This window comes from Drosophila mojavensis, unplaced genomic scaffold, assembly GCF_018153725.1.
Source record: "Drosophila mojavensis isolate 15081-1352.22 unplaced genomic scaffold, ASM1815372v1 contig_81, whole genome shotgun sequence".
Lineage (NCBI taxonomy): Eukaryota > Metazoa > Arthropoda > Insecta > Diptera > Drosophilidae > Drosophila > Drosophila mojavensis.
Window position 1 is genome coordinate 3,097,004 of NW_025318907.1, and position 26,056 is coordinate 3,123,059.

Here is a 26,056-nt window from a genome sequence, read left to right on the forward strand (position 1 = left end):
ACCGCTTAGCTGGGGTATCAAGAAACCGAGCTTATTTCTAATAAGACTAGAAGCTATCTTATTGGTGATTACGCATATAGACATACATCTTAGTAGAGTAAACACAAGGCACGCTGCCAGTGGGAATTTAATATTTAATATGTGTAAATTTATTTGTTGTGCTTAAAACTAAATGTAGCATTTAAAATATCGATTGGTTGCCTCATCTAATGGCTTGTAGCTAAACAATCTATAGCTAATTAACTAGTAATTTATGTGTTTCTATAATATATGAACCAATAAGTGCATCAATAGTTTTATGAAACCATCAACTTTAATTAAAATTACCTTAAGGTCTATACAAAAAACAGAAAAAAAAACAAATATTTATTTAACTAAATAAAATTAGCAAAGCTTTCGAAGGTGAATATGTAAGTACATACATATGTGTGCAAGATAAGATTTTTAATTTGGGTATGTCACAGAAATATTTAAAATTAGCGCGCATTTCAGTGGTGCCCTATTCAGAAAAGAGTAATAAAGTAAATAAATGTAACAGTTTTCTCGATAAGTAGCTATCGTTCAGCCACCACAGTTATCGCCGTTATCGCCCAATGGTTATGAGATACTTTTCGATTGGAATCGAGTTGTAGTTGTATTAGTTTGCGGTAGACGAAGGCATATCGAAATAATAAACAATTATGTTGAGATTATTAACAATCTGTATCTGCAGGGAACATTCAAAACGTGTGTTTTTGTGTTGTGTGTGAACGCGCTTAATTATGCAAAACACAGCAGCAAAGACGCTCCTAACAGCGGTGAAAGTGTTGTTGTTGTTGTTGCAGCAGCGAAATTGGTTTTGTTCGCTAGCAGCAGTGACTGTGGTTCAATTTGTTGTGGTATTCGCTTTAGCAGCAACGATCAATTTTCCCTAATAAAGACAACAAAGTGAAACATAGGAGAAGAGAGCGAAAGAAAAGTGCGGTAGACAAGTGAATAACAAAAAAATCAAACAATTGGCTTTCTTCGTTTAATTATTTTTCGGTTTTCCGCCTTGTACGCCAATAAACTTGCAGTGTTGCTTGCGTTTACAGTGACACCCATACATACATAAATACAGAGATATGTATATGCTGTATGCTATAATAAGTTCAAGGAAAGCAGAAAGCAAAATGCGAGAAACAGAATGTGCAATGCAATAGTAAAAGAAAGAAAGAAATTGACGCCTGCTGCTTGGGCCTCGCCTCGCCTCTGTCCATTTCATATTATGTAAAAAGCAGCTCTGTTGACTCTGGTGCACCTGATTTTATGTGTGCGTGCAATAAATATTAATTCAATTCGAGCTGCATGCAATAATGTTCAAAACGAAGCCAAATAATCGATGTGCGAAAATTTACCGTTGTCGGCTGTAAGCTGGCGCGGGGGCAGCAGCAACAGCAGCATTTGCAGCAACAAAGCACAGCTGAGCGTCGGCGTCGGCGTTGCTTTATGTGTGCGTGTGTGTCTACGTTTGTGTGCAATTGAATAAGGAAGGAGTGGAGAAGGCGAATAACAACAGTCCCAATCGGAAGCAGGAGCAGGAGCAGCAGCAGCAGCAGCGGATCTGCGAAGCGAATCGAATCAATATTTATTATGCGAAAGCCCAACTGAACTGCAAAAATGTCCAAGTGAAGCAACTAAACTAATTGGCAACAAGAATATAATCGGAAAGCTGTGAGGCAACCTTGCAAGTTCTTTGCCCTTCTATTTATTCGTTTGTTAAACGGTAAGTCAGCCATTTTGATTACATTTCGCTTTGGTTTTGCGTCTTTAGCGAATTACGTACAATTTTGCATTACGTATGAAAATCTACTACTTATGTATATATGAAAAATATGTATGCATATAAATGCAATAACCATACATATACATAAGTGTGTTTTCTAGCATTTGAATTTAAGTATTAACAATGTTAATGACGGTTAGAATTCGAATTTCACAAGAGAACTTTGAGGATTGCGTTGCTGAGCTTAAAACTTGTTTCTGTTCTACGTGCGTGTGTATGTTTGTATGTATTAGTAGATGTATGAAAAGATATGTATGTATGTACTTCGCATAGCAACGTTCTACTATATGTATATAGATTATATATTATACATACATACATACATATACATATACAAGTGCTGCTCCTCATATGGGCATGAGTAAATGATTTCAATTCACGTCTCACTACGTCTCATTTCAATTTTTTGTGGACAGACAAACAGCAGAAGCACTAGCAGAAATAGCCGCCGCAGCAACCTCCCTTCTTCTCATCCATATTTCGTACACCCCCGCTGCAAGCGCACACGTTAGCTTTTGTTGTTGTTCTCTTAATCAGCTGTGTGAGTCTTGCCGACATCAACGTCGACGTCGTCGTCAGCTTTGCTTGGGTTTATTCTCTTCTGGTCTTTGCTGCAGACAAAGAAACTGTTAGCGCGCTCTTTCTCTCATTCACTCTCTCTCTCTCTTTCTCTGCCTGTCTTGCTGGGTATCCTTGATTTTTATTCGCTTGAGTTTTGAAGCGTTATTTTATTTCCTTTTGACTACGCCAGAAGCGGGTAGACAACAAAGAAAATGCTTGACAGATTAACTTAATGTGGGTAGATGTATGTGTATAAGTGCATCGATTTCATATTCACATCTTAAAGTTCATTAAGCGAGAGTTAATGAGAGATAACCATAAAGTGTAAAGTTAACAATTCAGCAGAGCTTAGAAATTACATACTTACATGCAAACATACATATACACTTGCATACTTACATACATACATATATTTAATACTAAACTATTTTTACAAAATTCCAAATGCAACGCATCTAATTGCTTGTACAAATTTCGGATGTTTAATTAATCTTTGAATAGTCGCACTTAATTTTAGCTGATTTTTTTGTGTATACCACTATTGTGTTTTGCTATAACTCTATAAAGAAGTATAGACACATAGGATTACACATATTTACATATATATATAACTAACTTTCACAGTAGGTGTGTTATACGTTTAAGGGAAGAGAAAGAGAGAGAGATTACTGTTGATCTTTTAAATTCATAGTTAATTTTGTAATATCTCCAAGTGCTAAGTAATGGCACTGCAATTTCAGTAATGTTATCTTATTGCTTAACTTCTTCCTGTTGCTTGATTTCCGCATTCGTCGACTTTTTATCTCGGGCTTATCGTTGATTTTTTATTCATTTTTCCCTCATTGTTCTATTTATTGTACATACCTGCGTGACTTCCAGCTCATGGCTAAGCATACAAACGTGCATACAAATATTTATAGATGTGTATATAGCAATGCGTAAATCCATAAAAATTCATACTTCCATAAGACTCCTAGATATAGCCTGTAACTCTAAAGAGCTTCATGTAAAAATATTTTGATTCTTACTAACAAATTGATTAAATTGTGAAATATTTTAATTACTATTAGAATAAAGTGTACATGTATACGCATAAATATACTTACGTATGTAATAGATTGTTTTAGACATGATCATGCATATTTTACAATATTTTATTCATAAGCTTAAAATTCTCAAAAGGTAGTTAAGCATATAAAACAAGTAAGAAAGCTCTAGTCGAGACTGCTCGACTACGAGATCCCCTGAACCCTTGGAGCAATAGATATTTCAATACTTTTTCGCGACTTTCAGCTTACACAAGAAACACGCACACACACACACACACACGCACTTACGCACACACAGGTAAACATACACACACACGCATAAAGACACACATACACACACACACGCATACAGACACAAACGCATACACACACACACACACACACACACACACACATACACATACAAGCAACCACGCATAAACACGCATGGGCTGCAGTGTGCGCTTACTATGAGAACTTAATTGTTTAATAACTTTTTTTATGGACGTACGATCTTCATGAAACTTTTAGATTATGATTATAACATGAATATGCATGTACTTGCCAAAGCACGTCTCTAGTATTTGAAATACGCTTTTTACAAAAGTGAGGGTGAGGGGGTGAATTTAGAGGTGGGGGGTAAATTTTAACAAAAACCGAAATTGTATAAATTGCATATAAGCATACATTAAAAATTTGGAGACTCTAGCAATAAAGGTGTAGAAGATATAATTTTATAACTGGGTTTCGATAAGGTTTTTTATCGATAAAAAAAGATCGGGATGAGTTATCGATTTTTAATGATAAACTTGATATGCGCGCTGTAATTACGGACATTTTAAAAAAAATTTGAAGTCTCTAGCTCTTATATCTTCTGAAATCGACGCGTTCATACATACGGACAGACGGACAGACGGACAGACAGACGGACAGGGCCAAATCAACTCAGCTCGTCACCCTGATCAAGAATATATATACTTTGTGGGGTCTGCCACGCCTCCTTCTCCCTGTTACATACATTTCAACAAAACCATTATACCCTGATTTCCCATTGAAAATGGGTTCAGGGTATAAAAAGATTACCATAAGTAGAAATGTACACATATATTCAAGCATTTAAATGTACACCTACATATATACAAGATATACATACATACAAGAACAAAGTTGACGTGAAAAGAGAAGCGAAGAAATAGCTTGTTGCGCATATTGAAAAGTGAATAAATTCAGCGTGTTCTATTTTGTATGTAAATGCTGTTTTATATGATATGCATTTAACCTACTTTAGCTATCTCTAAGAGAACATTATTTATATTCCTTGATTTTTTAAAGAGCTCACTGAACGGAAAGGGTATTGGCAGGTCGTTAATGATTGTGAAATGTCAGAAAATGTTTTATTTTTTTCATCTCTCATTTTGAGTCAATGTCCAAGCGGTTGCGGTTGCGTTTTATATGGGCCTGCGGGCCAGATAACAGAATATAAAACGCACAGTGGTCTAAGCTTATCATATGTCGACAGCCAGTTTTATTTCTGCTGATAATCTGAAAGTTGGCTTGGAGGTGGAGGAGGTCATATATTAGTTGTGGTTGATAAAAAAAAAATAAATAAATTGAAAATTGTTGACAAAAATTTTGTATAACAGCAACGTCGCTTTAAAAACATTTGTGTGTGTGTGTGTGTGTGTGTGTGTGTGCTGCACCGCTTTAGAAATTAACAGACATTTAGGCGAGCTGTTACACACCAACACACACACGCACACATACAGTTTGCCCTCTCTTTGCGAGTTGATCTCTAAATGAGTTTCAATGAACACATCCTGAGGCATCGAGCTTCTTGAGTTATTTGCATTGCATTTGCTGTTTTGAGGGAGGCTGGTCACACTCACCACAATCGCAGTAGTAGTAGAAGCAACAGCAGAACTTGCTTTATTGTTTTGGAGACCCACGCTACGCAATATTTTCAAATTTTACCCCATTGCTATTTGTTGTAGTTGTTGTTGTTTAACGGACGCTAAGCTAACAAGGGGAAGCGAAGGAGAGTAGTGGGTGAAAAAGAGAGTGACAGAGAGAGAGGGAGAGTGAACTCGCTCAGTGACCCCGCCAGCACCGACGTTTCTGTAGCTGTTGCTGTTGCTGCTGCTTCCCGTTCCGTTGCTGTCCCAGCCGCAGCCGCAGCCGTCGCTCTCCTCCTTTTGCGTTTTATTTTACGTTATTTGGTTTTTGGGTTGAATGACTTTGGACAACGTGTGCGCAAAAAATAAAAAGAAAATAAGAAAATAAAGAGCGTAACATTTGAGCGTTGCCAGAGAGCCATTGAACCCACCAAAATGTAGACAGCTGATGGACGCCACTTTGTGTTAGAGAGACGGTTGGGGAGGGAGAGGGAGAGAATGAGGTGACTGTGAGTTAGAGATGGCCAGTGTGAAGGACTGGTATGTAGATGTCTCGTCGCACCCTTCAATAACAGTTACAACAATGCTTTCTTTTCTTTCCTTTTTTGTTATTTCTCTTAAGCTATGGTCTCATCTAACTTGTATAACGGAATGGGAGGGGGTTAGCTAGCTGATTTCAACGATTTTGCTTTGATTGATATTCGTGTGCATTGTTTTGGTGGAATTTGCGTTTCATTTCCATACAGAAACACACGCACATACACACACATGCGCACAGAATTTCTCTAAACACGTTAGCACAAAACAATTTGCTTAGAGACGCAAACACACATATGTACATATGTATGTATGTGTATGTATATATTTTTGTTGTGCTTACAAAAATAAACGGAATGGAGTCATCGCTCGACAAGAGATGACGCCTGCTTCTTTGACTCGACTCGTCTTGTCTCGTCTCATTTTATTTCATTAAAACTGATGCCAGCACTCAAAATTTAATTTAATTTTAAGACTCTTTTCCCCGCTAAATGTTAAATATGGTTGGATTCTTTGTTAGCCAAGTTAATCAAAGTGCGTCACTGCTCAAAAGTGATTTTTTATTGTTGCCAAATTAACATTATTATATACTTACAACTGTGTGTAAGTATGAGTAGATACATAAGTATGCATATCTAATTATGGATATATGTATGTATATGTATGTATATATTTTTTGTATAGTCATTAAATTCTATTTCATTTATAAATTGGAATATTTATTGCTCACATAAATGACTCATAAAAGTCTTAGGTAATTTTTGTACGAAATAATTAAAATATAAGCATATATAGTATATTGTATTGTACATTAGCTAAATTTTTCCGCCTTGAATTATTATATTACAGTGTGACAGTGATAAAAACGTGGATCTACGGTCAAGATCGTAAATAATATATGTATGTATATATACGTATGTCACACCTAATTTAACTGGTTTTGTAGAAGATATTTAAAAGTTACGAAAAATGTTTTTTTTTATGTATAAAAACATAAACGTTTATTTATGAGCTACGAATGTAGCTAAACAATTTTATCACCGTTACCCACTTTAATATCATAATAGTTTATAATGTGATATATTTGCAAGGGAATTAAATCTTTGGAATACAATAAAAAGGTTTCTCAGGTGGTAAAGTCTTTGTTTGTCTAGAGAAAAATTGAGAAAAAAAAAACATTTGTTGAGGGTGACTCCCATAAGTATACAACGTGCATATCCGCGTGAATAGATATGTATGTATGTATGTAGTTATATATTCCTTATAGTTACATACATACAAACTTATTTACACAGTACGCGTCCCTTGTATAACAGTCGTCTGCCGAGCGTCTATATTTGCTCGCAATCAATCTCAAGCGGCAGTCCAATGGTCACAATACAAACACACACACACACACACATACATACATACATAGAATCGACAACAATTTGAGCAATTGCGTTCTATACAATTTCACATTTATAGCAACGTGCGGACCATAACAAAAGTAGAAGCTCTATAATTTATAAGTTATGGTAAATAAGGCACCCACACAAATGATTACACTTACACAAGCACTCACACACACATACACATAGTTACAAAGTTGCTCGCATTTACCAATAGAACCATAGTGGCAATATTGTACAATATGTATATAACACTATTATGCCGCCTGCTGTTCATTTTATTGTTGTTCTATCTTCGCTTTCGTAAGGCTTTTAACCGTTTGATTGTTAAAACAGCTGATCGCCATAATTAAAAACAACTGCGCACATACAAACATATGCACACACACACGCATACACTTGCAAAGCAGCCAACAAACACTTGCACTCACTCATACACACACATAGAAAGAAGCGCTGCCTTTTATCAACACCTATTATACTCTCAACCCCCAACACTCAGCAGCAACAACAACAGCGGCAGCAGCTGTGAAGCTTAAGTGCTGCCAGTAAAAAGAGAGACGGAGATAGAAACAGAGAGAGAGAGAGAGAGAGAGAGACAGCGAGAGCGAGCAAGAGAGTACAAAAATGAGTGCGCGAGCTAGCAACATTTTTGGCATGGCCCCCCCACATGCACACACACACCCAAACACCCAGAGAGACAAAACCAAAACAGTGTGTGCCCATTTATGTTAGTGGAAAATAAGCAATTAACTTATTTAAGCGAACAAAAAATATAATATTTGAATATGTACATATAAGTATAAATAGGCAAACTGTTTAGGTCTGTTATTATTGCTCTTTCTCAAAGCGACAAATAGAAGAAATTGCATTGTTATCAACAATTTATAGGGGAATTCTCTTAATCAATTCTGGTTAATTGTTGTTGTTAGTTGAGTTTAATTGTATATTTTTAGTTGAACGATTGAGTCACTTAATCTTCAATTGCTTCCGTTCATCTCCTTCTTGCGGTCTTTCTTCGCTGTTTCTCTTTCGTCAGCCAGTTGCGATCTATGCGACGCACCTTTTTACCGTTGTCTTTCTGTTGTTTCTCTCTAATCATGGAAAATTTTGAAAAACGTTTCGGTCTGTAGTATTCTCACTATTTTTTGTTTTCTTTCTTTTTGTGAGAACACGTTTTATTTGTACTACTAAGTACGTAACATGAGGAACACTCCAGTCAATATTTGTCATCTCGTGATAGAGCTCGATAAGCTAAGAGAGCGACCCTAGGGTCGAGACAAATCCAAGAAAAACTATACATTTTTCAAATTCTCACTCTCACAAACAGAGAGCATAAAGATTGAGAAAACAAAATAAACAGAATATAACTTTATATACATATGTACATATGTTTAGGTATATATGTATAGGTGTATATACTTGGTAAATGTGATAATTTTCTAAAATTAATATTAAGTCAATAAAAAACAACTATCCAAGTTTTTAGCTGAATACAGCATAATACAATTATTTTACGTACTTTTTGTACACAAAGATAAATTTACACAATATATTTTTATAATTATATAAATTATCTTGGTAATGATCTCTTTAATGAGATTATTTTAATTTAAATAAATATTAAATTAATTTATAAAGACTACCCACAGCTTAACGCTATGTCCTTTTTGTATTATAAGAACAAAAACCCCAACTAAACATAAAAATCTAAATATAATTATACAGAATAATAAATCATATACATATACTTTTTGTACACAAAACTGCAAATATATGTACATATGTATATACATTCATATGAATGTAGATAGTTATGCTGATAAAACTTCCCTCTCACGGACGTTTATATGTGTTTATGCGTGTGTGTGTGTGTGTGTGTGTGTGTGTGTGCAGACGACAAGGCAGACGAATCCCAAATTCAAGGGTTCAACAATTTCTTTGCTTTCCTGTTTTGGCACAGCAAAAGACAGACATAATAAATACGTATGTGTGTGTGTGAGTGTGTATGTGTTAGGGATTGTGAGGAGAGCGCGGCAGGTCAGACCAAAGAACCCAGACAAGAAGAACACGCTGAGCATTTTCTTTGTTCTTGCTTTTGCTTTTGCTTTTGGTTTTTTTTTTTGTTTTTTGTTTTTTTTTTGTTTGAGTCTTTGTTGTCGCGACGCTGTTGTCGCATGTCCTCCGACATTGGTTGCTTGGGTCATTAAAGTTAGCGCTTGGTCTTGCCGTTAAGTGATTTTATTTCTGTGCAGTGCACAGTACGGAACGGAACGTAGCAGAGCGCAAATCGCAGTCAAATCATATCATATCAGCTTGGCCGATGAGAAAAACAATAATAAATTATGTACGCACGTAGGTATGTAGGTGTGTGGGTGTGTGGGTGTTTACTGATAAGGTCGTTGATGCAGTCCAAAGCAATGGCCGAAGAATGACAGAAAGAAAAAGAATCAAGGAAACATCAATCGTATCGCATCGAACCTTGCTGCTGCCGTTGTTGTCTGGGTCGCTAACGGCGGCGCATGCGTTTTTGCGATGTTTATTTGCTTTGAAAAGCAAGTAAGAAGCCAACAAGTACTCAACTACGCATACACACGCAGCCACACTCAGAAAATAGAATCTGCCATATAGATATGTACATGCACACAAGAATAAGTATATAAAGCAAAAGCAACATCAGCACTTAACGACTCGACAGCAGCAGCAGAAGCAGCAGCAGCCATCAAACATATGGAAACGGGTTCGCTGTATGTATGGATGCATGTATGTGTGTGTGTATATCGCGTTGTCTGCATGGTTTTGTTATTGAAACGCTATCACGAACAACACCAACAATTTGCCTTTATATGTACATACGTGAATTCACAATATATACTCATTTCCTTTTTACTTGTCGCGCATATGTTTTGACGTGCTGTTTCTTATATTTTGGGCTCTCTGGCTCTCAATCTAGTGGAAATCCCATATGATTTTTGTATACATGCGCAGCAACATTGTTGATGCAACATTGTTGATCTTGGCAGCATATGTCGCTAGCAACGTGAAGTGTTTGTGATACGTATTGCCATGCCAAAACTAGCTACATAAACGTGTACATAAATAAATGAACGGCGTAGTTTCAGTACATAACACACTCACACACACACACACACAGGCTACACATATATGCATGTATATAAGGCATGTTCGCTTTATACATAAGCAACTCACACATATACAAGCAACAAAGCAAGCAGCGTATATACCTTCATATGTATTTATCTGCTGCCGTCGTGTGGCTGGCTGGGCTGGCTCGCTCAGCTGTTTTAGAAAGTTGCTGGCAGCGCTGGCGTTCATTCAAGCAGCGACAGCGTAAGCGACAACATCAAAACGTCCGAGGTCCAAAATCGAGAGACAGCCAAAGCAAAGCAAAGTGAAGCAAAAGCTCCATCGAAGCAAGCTAAAACTTGGCTGGCTGCTGGTATACCACAGCAAAAGTGCAAGAGACTAAAATATATACATTATACATAGATATATGTGTATATATATATATATATATATATTCAGCAATAAAACAAGAACTGAACAGCCAAATATTAAAATCGAAGCAGTGAACAAGTTTTTCAATATTTTTTTTTTATTGCGTTTAGTCGCCCAGGTGCCCAGTGCAAAGTTTACCACACTCTCTCAGTTGCCTGCTGACGTTTGTTTTCTTTTTCTTTTATGTTTTGTTTCGCGTTCTCGTGTAGAGTACATACATATAGACATTGAGCAGCAAAGAGAGAGAAAGAGACTGATACGGCTGTTTATTAGTTGTGTGCGTGTGTATACGTGAAGCAAACGTCCTCTTTTAATTCATTTCAATTCAGTTGAGTTCAGTTCGAGTCGATTTCAATTCACGTTAAAAACGCAACGCAAAACCGTTGAAAATTCAAATGCTACGTTCAAATTTGGAATGCTGCTGCCGTTGTCAGCCGCCAAGAACTAAAACAAAGCAAATACAGCAACACCAACAGCGACAGCAACAGCAACAGCAACAACAACAACGGCGACAAAAAACTAACACGGTGAAGAGTTAAAATAATGCAAACAAAACGGAACAGTTGAAAATGCAAGGCATAATTCAAAATTAAATCAAAATCAAAAGTTTTGAAAGCAAAGCGTAGTCAGCAAAAGTGTTCAAAAAATAACAATTTGAGATAAAAGGTTTGTATTTATTTTCCATATATGGACGTATGGATGTATGTTTGTATGTTTTGAATTATTTACATGCGCATGTATGCGTGCTGTGTGACGTCGCTGCAGGCACTCAGCTGTGCGTTGCGCATGTGTTGGTGACGTAATACAATGGCATAGAACAGCAATAACAGCGTAATAGCCAAAGCTTATAAGCTTGCCCACCCACACATGCGCACATGTACATATATAAATAAATATATATATACTTATTGACGTACATATGTATATATAATATAAAGCGACACACGCGGTTAAGCTTTGCAGTTAGCGTCAAAGTTGAATAATTGCAGATCACACATACACTAGCACATTCACATGTATACAAATGCACACAAACAGAGAAACTCTCTGGGAGACTATGCGACGCCCCCTTCAGCGTTGGCGTTACGCTTGTATAACAAATAAATAACAGAAAAGCAATTCAAATATCGCTCTTGCCTTTTGCTCACTCGTCTGCTTGCCTTAGCCACTCGCTCACTCACTCGCTGGCTCGCTCGCTCCACTCCCTCCCTCAAGTTACTTGCATGTGAGTGTGAGTGTGTGTGTGTGTCGGAGAGACTATGGGTGTGTGTGAAGTCAGGAAAAATACTTGCTTTTGAGTCTTTTTTTTTGTAATATAATTGACACACATTTTCTAATTGTGGAGTAAAGTTGCCGTTTGTTAGTGCTTTCTCGCTCACTCTTACACATATGTATGTATATGCACATATATATGTTCGTATGAAACGTGGATCGTTTATCAAGTTGTCAAGATTTGAGGCGCGGCGCTGCCAACTTGAGCCACAATCAGCTGGCACGTCGCAGGTGCGAACAGACGAATAAGCAACATCGTGCAGTTGTTAGTTAAAGCTTTGGTTAACAGTTGCTATTGGTGCTAGATTTTGGTTAACTGATTTACATCAGCATCAGCAGCCGTTGGCCTTGTGTAACACGCAGCGACAATAAGAACTTTAGAAGTAGAGTGTCCAGTTGCGCAACAGCAGCGTCACGCACACAAAGATAAAATTGCTGATCTTCAAGGTTAAGCCAAAAGCGAACCGGTTCAAGCTGGGCTCAGGCGAACGAGTAACAAAATTGTTCCGATAGCGCTTGAATACAGTAAACATTTGAGCTGGGTCGCATTAATTTCTAACCAAATCGTTGTACAATTATTTTCAAATCCAAATGCCAATTAGATTCATTACAGCTTTCACTTATTATGCATACACACACAAATCTACGTATATATGTATGTATGTGTGTACAGACGATTTGGCTTCATAGATAAGAGAATACCCAAAAATGGACAATCAAAAGCGAGACTCGAAATGAAAACAAAAAGCAAAAGAGGCAGCAAACAGCTGTTGTTATCTACATTTGTACATTTATATATATACATTATATATGCATATGCATATACTAACATACAAACATACATATGCATAAACTAAATTTATTTGCTTTCATCTTGTTGCTGTTATGGGGCCAATTTGTAGCTTTTGTTGCCGTATTGGGCACTGTAAAACTGTAAAATAAAATGAAAGAGCGATAAAAACAACTCACACATACATACACACTCAAGAATTCAAAAATGCGTCGCATCGCGTGTAATTTTATACGTGCGCAGTTGGTAATGTAAATGAGCGGAGAGCTGAGAAATTGTGTGTGTGTGTGTGTGTGATGCAGAATAGCAAAAGCGAGTGTAAAATGTTGTTGGTATTCCATAATCAAATAAAATAAGAAACTGAAAGAAAAACGAGTAAAAATAAAATCGTGCAATGCGCAGGAGGCATTGCCTCTTTCCTCAGCTTCTCCACACACTTGGCTCGACCGAGCGGTCATTTGCTTTTGCTCCTCGTCGACACGTTGCTTTAGCTCACAGTTCAGAGCGTGAATGTGCGTTTGCTCTCGATTTGCAAAGCGGCAGCATTTTGAAATTTTTGGCTAAAAATAAAACGCAAGCACGCACACAGAAATACACACACAGTTGTAAGTAATTGCGTCTTGTTGTCCTGTCACCTCTCTTCTGGAGACGTTCCCCTTCCACTATTTGTGGAAGCGAGACGAACTCACGTGCTCACGTTACAGACAAAGAGGAAGAGCAGAAGCAAGAGCAAAAGTAAACGCGACTGATGTTGCTGGCGTAGCTGCTGCTGCTGCTGCTGCTGTTGATACCTTGCGTTTGTTTACAATTTAATCGTGTGGTTGTGTTTTTGTTTTTTCCATTTACTGCGCACATGTGAGCGTCGCGACGCTCAGATTGTGTATGTGTATGTGTCTGTGCTAGGGAGAGTAAATGTGTAAGAGAGGGGAGAGCGAAGCCATGTAACTCTTTGCTGAGCATTGTGTAAGAAACAGGGTGCCTCAGTGTGCATCAACTGAATAATTAAGCTTTTATACTAAAATTAATGTATTCCCCATTCAATGAACACAGATAATGCCGATATCTAAACAATACCTCATTATGTACACGTGTATAAATGTGCACAATTCTCATTTTATATACAGTATATTTATTGTAACCTTGTTTAACTGCAATTAAATAACATTCATTCTCTCATTCTAATTGCAGCAACAAAGCAAAAATAATGGAATTTTAACAAAGTATCGAAAGGTAAGTGTTTTTTAATTCGGTATTGTATCGAATGCAGAAAAGTTCATAGCTTGAGAAAAATGTTTAAATTGTTACAGTAATGATATTTATGTGTATGCTAGGGTATTTAAGTTCCGTTGCGACAAACTACGTTTTTTTCACATTCTTTGTCGTGTTTAAAAACCTTGAGATTTTGGTATCAAACGTTTTTTAGCCAGCAAAAACTCGTGTAACGCCTTAACTTATGGCCTCTCTCTACATACATATATACATATTTACATATATAAGAATGTATGTATATAATATATATATATACTTATTGTATATGTATTACACTTCAAAGCGAACCCCGTATCGGAAGGTGCGCCCTCTGGAGGCGCCCACTCAAACGCAACGGTCGCTCAGCTGTGAAACGCCAAAAGAGGGCGGCAAAGAGGGTTGTCGCCACACGTGTAGCCACATACACATATGCATATGAATGTATGTATGTAGGTACATAGATAGATTTATGTATGTATGTGTGCATATACATAGATAGATATGTAGATACATAGATAGATGGATGGTTTGCTTGTAACATGGGCACTTTGTAAGGTCGACAACGAGGTCAACAGCGATTTGAAAAGCGCTATTGTCTAATCAAAGTCATCTGCGGGCTTCACACACACATACACACACACACACTCGCATGCTTGAATAATTGGCCAGCGCGTGTAAAATGGCATTCAATATGAGTGAAAATGACAGAAAGATAGCGAAAGACACATAGACACATACATATGTATAAGTATAGTATATGTATATATTGTGTGATGTAACATGCAATATATATTGTCGACTTGTCTTAATTACGATGCGACACTTCCGTCTTTCGTATGACATTTTTTGTGTTGAAAAATGAACTGAGAATTAAATGCAATAATATGAAAACCTATACATGCATACATACATGTATATACGTATATTCTTGTGACGCATTTTAGCAAACGGTGACTAAGTGGACAAAATTGATGTGACTTGGAAAGTTTTCCATATCATTGACGCTATTTCGTTGCACTCGCCGACATCGGACATTGGACATGGGCGTCCGCTGCCTTTGGCGCATTTCATAATCAAATGGCAGCCAAACGCAAAGGAAGCAGCAGCCAAGCGAAAGGCGACTGCGACTGCGACTGTGACTGCGACTGCGGCAGTGGCGGTGGCGGTGGCGGTGACGGTGATGGCAATGGCGACGGCGACGGCGACGACAGCGTCGGAACTTGTTTTCCAAAGTTTTGCAATACTTTTTGCTTTTCAAATATACAATAGTGAACTGGTTTTTGTTGAGTGCAGCGCCATCTAGCGACGGTGCAGGCCATTATTATGGTATATTTGTATATATGTATGTGTGTGTGTGCAATTTTGTATAGCTGTGCGCACATAGTTTACCTTTCACTGTTGTTTTAACAAAATATATTTTGCTTTGCTTCCTTTCCGTAATTTTGCATAATGGCACACCCATACATATGTACATATTTCGATCAAATACATAAATGCAAATTTTGCACTGCGCCTCAAAAAAAATAAAGTGAATTAAATAGGCAGAACGCATATATGCATATATTATGTACATGCATACATATTTATGTATATGTACCTAGAAAACGCGAGCGAGAGAGAGAGAGAGATACAACACATGCATTGACACACAAACGATTATTGCAAAATCAAAAGCATGCCAAGGACGGCGACCAAAGCGAAATTTAATTAATTCACAATGAAAACAAAAAGTGCAATTGATTAAGTATGTTGCCAAAATGCCGTTCACTTAATCTCAGCTAGCAACCCACACATGTACACACAGCCAGCCATCGCAATTCTTCTTTCCCTCCCACCTCCATTAGTTTCTCTAGCGAACTGCCACGTTTCATTTTGTTACGTTCCGCCACGAGCTGTAAGCGATTTAAACTGCGTCATATTTTAAATGATTTATATCGGGCTCTTTCCTGGTCCCAAAAGAAAAAAAAACACATGTGTTCAAATGTATATAAATACGAATATATACATACATAGACCTAGTAAATAAAAATATAAATAAAAGAAAACATAATTAATGCAAAAAAAAAAAAAAAAATCAACATAAAATAAACCGAAAAAAATGAGTAAAAGCGAAAATGCGATAATGTAATCAAATATTATTAAACTCCGCTGGTGCTACTGTTGCGGTTTTTGTTGTTTGGGCTGTTACGTTCCATTCGCTTGCCCTCATTTTCGTACAAGCTGTTATGTTTTCGAGTGTGTGTGTGCGTACATATATGTAAATGCTTGTCTATTGTGGGCCAAGTGTATACATATGTAGATATGTGTGTAGACGCGAGCGACCATAAACAAAACTGCTTACGCTCACATCTACGCTCAAAATACGTGTGAGCAAACATTACCAACTGATTGCGAGCAACCAATACAAAAATCATATGTTTTCTAACAGTGCTCTCATACAAACACACACTCACATTAGTAGTCACTCAGGCACTTGCCTCTCTTTCTGTAAGGTTTATACTCTGTGAAACACAGACACACACGCACACAAGCATACAAGCGTCGTCTCGCGCGCTAGTTATATATTGTGTATGCAGGTCAAGAAGAAACGCAAAAACAAAAGCAAAAGTAAAGACAAACATGTTTACCAGTTGACTGAGAGGCAGAGAGCGACACACACACACACACACAGATAGGCAGAGAGCGATGAAAGCGTGCTCTCTGACATTTGTGTTGGTTTTGAGAACATGCTGCCAACGTGTTGGGCAACACATGCATTAAAAAATTTAACACAAATACTGAACAGCTGTTTTTAGCAATTTGAATTGAGCATTTGTTGCCAAGCGCGACTTAAGTAATTTTTTGTTGCAATTCCTCTACTTGTCTGACCTTCGAAACATTGCAAATTGTTTATATGGACAAAAAGTAGCATGTTAGCAACATGTTAGCAACTAAGCCTAGCTTTTGCTATATTAAATGACGTCACAGCGTTAGCAACATGTGCTGTTGCTACTGGCAGATTGAAAAACTGCAGAGCCAAATGCATATTGCCTCCCACCCTCTCTGTTTCTGGTTTCGCTGTGCTGTTCTCTGACATAGCAACAGCTGCCTGATTAAGTAACGACCTGGTTGCCTGGTTTTTTTTTTTTGGTGCCACATTTTTGAGGCCGTGTTAGTATGTCGCCGTCTACAGCGAAACGCATGTAATGCAATTGCAAACAAATGCAACAGAACCTCAGGATCTAGGCCAAAGTAAATTTCTATCAGTTTATATAATATATATAAAGATACCTAGTATATATATACATATTTGTACATGCTTATGTATTTGTGTGCGTATACAGGGGGACCTTCATAGCATAATTCAATTTGACTTACAGGGTGCCTCAGTTGACCTAGTTTCCATCCAAAAGCTGGTGACATTCAAGCTGCATTTTCCCAATGCCATTTCGTATACTTGTATTTACTTTTTTTTTTTCTTCTCATATACATAGACGTTGGATATGTGTGTATGTGCGGGACCATTGCAATCAATATTAAAACTATTCATGATTGTAAAATGAAAAAATTTAAGCTTGGGCTTTTACAATCTATGAAATGTTGGGAAATAAATGATGAAGCGAAGCTAGATGGAAGCAATTTGTGTTTCATATATTAGAATTATGAATTTAAGATTTTTTTCCAGATAGAGCTAAATACAATTTTTTAACGGGAAACAATATCAAACAGTAAATAGGTTATTAATATGCTCATATATTATTATAGTCTGAAATGGCTCAGCTATACAGTTTTTCTGACCTAGTTCATGCATGGAATCATTAATGAACGATTGACTAATTCCGCATAGAGAACGTTACTCATAACTGACTCAAATTAATTTGTTTATGCATATATAAACGATTGAGTAACTGAGAAACTGAGTAACGTTTACTAGTTCAGTACACTAGTTCATTTGAACAGCTCAACTAATCACACACAATTTGTTCTCTCTTTCCGCATTTGCAGTGTACTTCTGGTGCAGGTGCGAGCGGACGACAACCACATCTAAAAGGGGAAGAGAATCAGTAGGCGCAGCAGAAGTATACAAGTGAGAGGAGAATTCTGTTGAGAGTGGAGGAGGAGAAGGAGCAGAAGCAGAAGCAACAACACCACCACCACCACCACCATATGATACCCACAAGCGTTACCAACTCACCGCCAGCCGCTGGCCTGGCACAGAATGGAGCCGGAGGCACAGCAACAGCTGCTGTCGGCGGAGCTGCTGCTGCTGCTGCCACAGCAGCGGTTGCAGCGGCAGCGGCATCGTCGGCGGCAGCACAGCAGAGCAACTACAATTCAATTGTGCTGGGCCTGGCCTCGCTCATACTGGAGGGCAGGCCCATATCTGACGATGAGTACCAACAACCACATCAGCCGCAGCCGCAGCCGCAGCAACAGCGACAGCCGCAGCAGCAACAGCATCAAAATCAGCCAGCGTCGAGCAGCGGCCGCCATTCGCCACGCCCCTCCACATCACGGGCTGCCATCAATATAACAACGAATCCGTATGCAATGGCCAGCGGAACGCCACGTTCCGCTTATGGCCAGGCTCAGGGATATGGATATGGATACAACTGTGACTATGGACAGACCAGCAGCAGCAGTGGCAGTGGCAGTGGCAGCGGCAGCGCCAGCAATGGCTCGAGCGCCAGCAGCGTCACGCATCAACGCTGGACGCAAAAGCTCTGTCAGCTGCGTCAGGTGTCGCCGGCAGCTCAGAGCATGAGCGCAGAGCCGGAGCTGGTGGCGCTGTCCATAAATGACCTGAATGCGGATCGCGGTGACTTTGAGATTGTGCGTCGCGTCATGTTGAATCGGGCTGGCGCAACGGCTGGTGGAGGAGGCTTGGGAACTGGAGCTGGAGAGACTCTGACCAACAATAGCTCTAGTGCTGGCAGCTCGCCTGGCTCGGATAATATATTGCACTCGCTGCAATCGCTGGCCACCACCTGTCTGCGGGGAGGACCCGCCGTGACCACCGAGACGCGACCTCTAAGTCTGGGTTTAGGCCTGAGCTTTGGTTCGCCAACAACAACAGCAACAGTGAGCGCGGCCAGCCTGCTGGATTACAACTGCAGCCGGACAACGTTGGGTGGTGCAACTGCAGGAGGAGTAGGTGGTGGAGGAGGAGGAGGAGGGGGAGTGGGAGTTGGAGTTGGAGTTGGAGGAGGAGTAGTCGGAGGTGCAGCAGCCACATCAACAGCCACTGCCAGCAACAGTGCAGCTGGAAACGGAACTAGTTCAGGTTCCAGCTCCAGTTGCACCACACGGCCCAAACACGGGCCACACTGTGATCAGTTCCTCAGAAAGATGGGCCTCGCCAAGGGCGACTCCATCGCTGATACCGAGGAACATTTCTGTGATATGTCTTACGTTAATATAACCGTGAGTTGTCTCTCTCCCTCTCTCTCTCTCTCTGTTTCTCTCTTGACTAACATTTGCGTTTTTACAGTGTTCCCGCTGGCGAGCCCACTGTATGAAAATGGAGGCCATCCTGGCACGCCGCGAGCCCGTCTGCATCGAGGTTTATTTGGGGCCAGCCGGCCATAAGATTCTGCTGGAGCAATGGATCATTAGCGGCAAGGAGAAGTATGTGTGGAAGCCCCAAACTAGACCTGAAATTGTATTAGAGATATGTGTTAGAAATTTCTGTGAGATATTCTAAATAAGCGATCTATATTAGAGATCTATGGTAGAGGTCTATTATAGAGATCTATATTAGAGGTCTATTGTAGAGACAGATCTGTATTGGAGATCTGTGTTAGAGATCTGTTTTATAATCTATATTAGAGCTCTATTTTAGAGATCTCTGTCAGAGATCTATATAAGCGATCTATATTAGAGATCTTTGTTAGATATCTATGTTAGACACATATGTATATTAAAGATCTTATTAGATAGCGCTGGCAAAATAAATGTCACATTAGAATATAATGCGCAGAATGCATTGAATGAATGAATGCGAAGCCAACTTTGACTGAATGGGAGAGTTCAATTATGACCCGAACGATCCGGTTACAACGACTCCGCTTATTACGACTCCGCTTATAACGACTCCGTTTATAACGACTCCGCTTATAACGACTCCGCTTATAGCGTCTGTACGGTTATTGCGACCAAATTCTGGTGCCCAGACAAACTTATATGAATGAGCCTATATAGCGTCTTCCGCGTATAACGACGGTCCTTTGAGTGTCCTATGTTACGAGCGTAAAGTCAAGCAGATCTCTAATTTTTATTAGATATATACCAATTCCTCACAGTTCTCATGCAGACCTCGAATTTACATGAGATATATTTGCCTAGTATAGGCAATTTCTCATATGGGAGATATGAGATTTATTTATTTACTATATATATGCTTAGTTTAGACATTTCCTCATAATTCATCATGGTCTAATATAGTCTCTAGTCCTAGTCCCTCTTCATTGTTTGTTCTACTGCTAAATCTTGACTACTCTTGCAGAGTGCCGCCGCCGACAATGACGCTGCCGTCGCTGTGCAGCGCGATTCGCAGCCAGCTTTACTTTTCGCAGATCGTGGCCTGGTGCGACCTGTTGCGCAAATGCGATCCCTCGGTCTATGACAGTGGACGCGTGATCTTTGCGAGCGGCAACAGCAGCAATGCGGGTGATCTGGCCGGGCAAAGTGGTGCAGCAGCAGCAGCAGCCGCAGCAGCTCGGACGCGACGACCGCGTCTCAACATCTTCTACAGGATCAGGCCACACGATCTGAGCTGCAGCAATGCCAATTGCAGCGACGGCGGCTTCAGCGCCAAGGCGAATGTGCACAACTTTCCGCACGTCAACATCGCCGAGAACTTCAGCGTTGCGGTCTGTGTGAAGAGTTTGCCCCGGTTCAATGGCGGCCTGCCGCACGTGTCGCCGTCGGTGGCCAAGCCGCGGGTGGCGCGACCTGTGCCGGCGGCCAGTACGCCCACTGGCGGCGGTGGCATGTGCGCGGCCACGCCCACTGGGCTGGGTGCACGAATTGTGATAAGCACAACGCCGCCCGCTAGCAGCTGTGATAAATATGGGGCCAACAGGCAACAGGAGGCGGCGGTGGAGGCGGATGATTTGGACGGGCATCGGGAGAAGCAGCTGCAAAAGTACCGCAAGCGAATGCAGCGACGCGACAAGAAGCGTGAACGCAAACCCTCTGAGCAGCTGGAGTCCATGGAGCCCATGGACGAGGGCAACGAGGAGACGCAAACGCAGGCAATGGCGCTCACAGTGCTGGCGGCGCCGCGTCGCATTGCCATGATCTCGACGGGCACACAAACCTCGCTGAGCAGCTGCCAGCAGTGCGGCAGCGAGAAGACGCTGCTCTGCTTGAACTGCGAGCATGGCAACGGGAATGCTGCGGTCGATGCTGGCGATACGAGTGCTTCCGAAATGGAGGACACATCCAGCTGCAGCTTGAGCAGCTTCGATCTCATTGTCGGCACGCCGCGCAGCAAGGCCGAGCTGCTACTGCAGGCCATACAGCGTACGCCAAAGAACCGCAAGCCGATGCCAAAAGCAGCAGCAGCAGCAGCAGGAGGAGCAGGAGCAGCTGCGGGAGCAACGTGTAACGATCTCAATGTTGGTCTAGTGCAGGGTCAGAGTCGTAGCAATCAGAACAACAATCAAGTGAAGCCGGCGCCAAGCAGCGGCTGTCAGGTGTGCAAACGCCAGAAGACGCAGCACAACTTTGCCAACGGCAAAGCTGGAGGAGATCAGCAACAACAACAACAGCAGCAGCAGGCAGAGCTTCACTCAAATGGTACGAATGGGCACAGCAAGGACGGCGGCAGCGTGGACCAAGACGAGGACAACAGCATGGAGCAAGAGTTGGCATTGGTAAATCAATCCACGACCATCCTCATTCATATGCCCATTCCTAATGCATTCCTCATCCATTCATTCTTGTTGCAGAGCGCCTCGACAAAGCTGACGCCCAACATCGACCGCTGCTCATTGAATGCTGGCCAGGAGCGCTGTCAGACGCCCACAGATGTGGCTGCCAGCTGTGTCTTGGATGAGCGCATTGTGGTGCAGTTCAAGACGCCCATCAGCCATGTGCCGCTCAAGCTGCAGGAGTTTCTGCCCCAGCAGCAACAGCAACAGCAGCAGCAGCAGCAGCAGCAGTTGGCGCATCTGCCTGCCAAAGCGGCGAATCAGCTGCGGCTGAATTGCAATGGTTCCATGCTCGACAGGGAGACGCCGCCACCGCTGCTCTCGCCGCTGTTGCGCAAGGCCTTGCCCAAGGTTAACTTGACAACGATCTTCTGCAGCAGCAGCGGCAGCGGCAGTGGCAGCGGCAGCAGCAGCTCGGCGCCCATTACGATTGACAGCAGCCTGGCCTTTTGCTTCGAGACGCCAGCACTCACCTATGCCCAATCGCAGTCGCAGTCGCAGTCTGCGTCGCTGCTGACGCCACCGGAGCCGGTGGCTGGCAATTTGCCCGTGCAGAAGTCCTATTCGGCGCCAACATTGCCCAACGCGCTGTCCGTGTCGCCGCGCTTTGCCAAGCAGGCGGCGTTCTATAAGCGACGCTCGCGCCATCTGAGCGATCGCTCGGATCGCAGCTCGCTGGGCTCCGACGAGCAGCTGTCGGACGAGGATCTCGAGTCGGGCATGTGCAGTCCGGCTGGCTCGCCGCTGAAGTCGCGCGCGCGCCTGGCCACACAGTTCGGGGGGCGACCGCTGCTTGGCAACTTGGAGGAGTCGCTGCTGCAGAAGCGTCTGCTGCCCAAGATCGAGGTGGCGGGCTTTCGTCTGCAGCTGGGCGCGTCGGGCGGCTTCTGTCCCACACAGCTAACCATTCCGGCCTCCTCGTACTTCTATGAGCTGCACGGCGAGACGCTCAGCACGCCCTACCTGGTGCGTACTCCCGGCTTGATATCTGTGAATGCCCAAACACTAAATGACTCTCTCAATGATTTGGCTCTCATTACAGTGCGAGATTCGATTGCCACGCAAAGGTTACTTTGTGCCGCGATCGGGCACTGTGCAGGCCACGCTGCTGAATCCCATGGGCACGGTGGTGCGGATGTTTGTCATTCCGTACGACATGCGCGATATGCCGCCGCTGCATCGCACGTTCATACGCCAGCGCATCTTGGCCGAGGAGCTACCAGGCGCGACTGCCTGCGTCAACGGCATCGCGCTGCAGAGCCAACAGCCAAAGCCTTGCGCACGTGAGCCGAGCAGCCCGACAGCGGCGACGAGCACCACCAGCAAATTGGGACACTTCATTACCGCCGAGCAGATGAAGCGATTGCGCTACTCCATCCACCTGAGGTCAGTGAAGTGGGAGGAGAAAAGAAAGCAGAAATGCAAAGAAAGCAAGAAGCAAGAAGCAAGAAGAACGGAATGAATTTGTATTTTGGGTTGGGAGATAAACCTCGATTAGATTAAGCTCAATTGAATGCAATAATGTATTGAAATGTTTGTATCTCTGTGGCTTACAGATTCCAGACATCTCGATCGGGTCGCCTGTCGCTGCACACGGACATTCGGCTGTTGATCTCACGGCGAACGGACTGCGATACGGCGGCGGCGCACGCCAAGGGCCTGGTGGAGGCGGCCAATGAGCTGGTGACGGACACGCTGATGCCACAGGAGCCGCGCTACAGTGCGCGACAGGAGAGTCCCGGCAAGATTTAGTAGTTGCTGAACGTCCTGGGCGTGGCTGGTGTCAGCGGCCACAGCTGTGGCAACGGCGGCGACATGATGCGGCGCCTCTGGAAGCAGCTGCAGCTGCGCTGGCAACTCTGGCAACACTGTCCCAGATATCAACTGTAGGCAGGCAACCCTAACAGCGGAAATCGAGACAAATTTCCGGCAATTTACACACCGCTTCATTAGTTACTCTAACTATACTCTACTCTACTCTACTCTGACCTGCCCAGCCCAGCCCGGCCTCTGTTAAAGTCACTTTAAGGCCTCTAGTTTAAAATTGAAAGAGAACATTTCGATGTACAGCTAAACACAACCAACTCTCTATCTATCTCTATCTCTAACTCTATCTCTGTTTGTAAAGGGGCCAACAACAAAACAAAAGCAAAAACAAAAACAAAAAGAAAAAAAAAAGAAAAGAACGATACAAAGAAATATCTCAATTTACACTGAATCCTTGGAGGTCCACAATAATATGGGCAGCTAACTCTCGGCAGGAGCAGCCGCAGCTGCAGCAGCTCCGCATAGCAATACTAAGAATTAGTTACAACAAATCATATGCAATACGAATATAGAAATGAGTGCGAATGAGTGAATAAGTGTGTGTGTGTGTGTGTGTGTGAATGAATTTATCAAATGGGGCAGCAAGAATGGGATATCTATCAGCATCTAAAAGAGAACCGAATTCAATTGCCCTTGCCAAATTTATCCAATTGACGTAGGCAACTTCTAACACTAATTTAATTTTGTTTAACCATAAATTTGATTTGGCTAAGAGACGGGAAACATTATTTAAGCAGAGCTAAATCTAAATCTAGAATAATAATCTATACATTTTTAGAGATTCTATGTCTATCTCTGCCTTAGTTTCGATATCATAAAAGCCCTATCAAGTTTATCATCTATTCAAATGTTTAACGTTTTCAAATTGATGTATATCAGATGGAATAAGATATATCTGATTCACATTTCTAAATATGTGTCTCTAGAAGTGTTTACCGAAACAAGATATTTGGAAAGTTGTGTGTGTATGGGTGTGTGTGAGTGTGTGTGTTGGCCAGCTCATATCGATCGTTGTTGTTAGCGTAGCGTGCGATCTACAAGCGTAGATTCTTCGTCTATAGTTCTGATCAAATTGAAATTGAGTTCTTTGCGAATTTCTCAATTATTTAAATATCTTTCTAATTCTCTTTATTATTATTTTTTTTTTGTAATGAGTGAGTTTTCTTGAAAGCGTGCCTGTGATACGATATGAGCTGCTTGATGATGAGGTATTTCTATATAACATATATAGTTCTTTAGTTAAACACAATTAAACAAATTTAGTTTGTTTGTTTTTTGTTCATTACAACAAATGCAATTTAAATGATAATTTAGTTTGTTTTTGTTTGATTGTTTTATTTTTTCAATCTTTTGCATATGCAATAAGTGCTTGAAAAATTTGCCAAGTAAATATATATAAATATATATGTACATCCATATATATGTACTGTATATATGTTCTCGTAATTGAATCGAGCAGCTTTCAAGCACAACTGTACTTCAATAATAATGCTATAGTTAGTGTGTGTATACCACTTGGTATGCGATATAGGAATAGGCGCAGGTATGTAGTTACCTGTGCCACATATACGTCTGCGTGTGTACATACTACAACTGTGTTATATTCTAATACTAAACTCTTATTTCCATTGATACCTGACTATAACTATGTATAACTAACTACCGCTATTAACAAAATTTTCAATCTAGGTGGTAAACAATAAAACAAAAACAAAAAAAAAAAGAAGAATATATACAAAAAGGACAATAGTTCCACACAAACAAGTGAAACTAACAGCAGAAAATACAAAAAAAATAAAATGAAAATGAAAAAAAAACACACACTAAAACAAAAACAAATGTTTCTTTATTCGTTTAACTGTTTTAAGTAGAGAGCTTAATGTGCCCAGTCAATAGCAATTATATAACACCAATATACAAAATGAATCAAATAAAGGGTTTTGTGTTTTTAATCCAAATGAAAAAAAACTGTTTTTATTTGTATTTTGTTTTTTTACTGAATTTTAAATTTAAAAAAATTAAAAAAATTTTTAATGAATATAATTATAAATCAAGAATTTCTATAAAGTATGTCATCATTTCATACATCATAAAAATTCAATTTGCAATTAAATTCGTTCAATATTTCAAATTTCAAACTGCGCGCTCTTACGACTGCAATTCCATTTCCTTTCATTCCCTCAATTATAATCAGAAGAAATTGCAATTGCGCGCTCTCTCACAGCTGATTTACATTTTCTTTTAAAGTGAATCCCCTCGAGCATTTTTATT

The 26,056-nt window shown here is 40.8% G+C and overlaps 1 protein-coding gene across 2 annotated transcripts; it reads left to right on the forward strand.

Annotated features, from left to right (window-relative positions):
• The first annotated feature begins 618 nt into the window (after positions 1-618).
• On the forward strand, positions 619-25,602 carry LOC6580604. Of its 2 annotated transcripts, none has more exons than XM_015164321.3 (8): positions 619-1,744; positions 13,983-14,024; positions 18,027-19,445; positions 19,513-19,649; positions 20,527-21,901; positions 21,977-22,924; positions 23,001-23,344; positions 23,515-25,602. In XM_015164321.3, exons 3-8 carry the CDS (start codon positions 18,189-18,191, stop codon positions 23,708-23,710), a joined length of 4,257 nt encoding a protein of 1,418 aa, XP_015019807.2. In that variant the 5' UTR covers positions 619-1,744; positions 13,983-14,024; positions 18,027-18,188; the 3' UTR covers positions 23,711-25,602. The 2 variants fall into 2 exon arrangements, with proteins under 2 accessions (XP_015019807.2, XP_002006430.2); XM_002006394.4 differs by lacking the exon at positions 619-1,744 and adding an exon at positions 10,547-11,398.
• Positions 25,603-26,056: the final 454 nt, after the last annotated feature.

Bases quoted from the DNA above. Each gene is read 5' to 3' on its own strand.
- LOC6580604 (XM_015164321.3), top strand. From the start codon at position 18,189: ATGATACCCACAAGCGTTACCAACTCACCGCCAGCCGCTGGCCTGGCA. The intron at 19,446-19,512 runs GTGAGTTGTCTC...GCGTTTTTACAG, and splicing joins TGTCTTACGTTAATATAACC to TGTTCCCGCTGGCGAGCCCA. The intron at 21,902-21,976 runs GTAAATCAATCC...TTCTTGTTGCAG, and splicing joins TGGAGCAAGAGTTGGCATTG to AGCGCCTCGACAAAGCTGAC.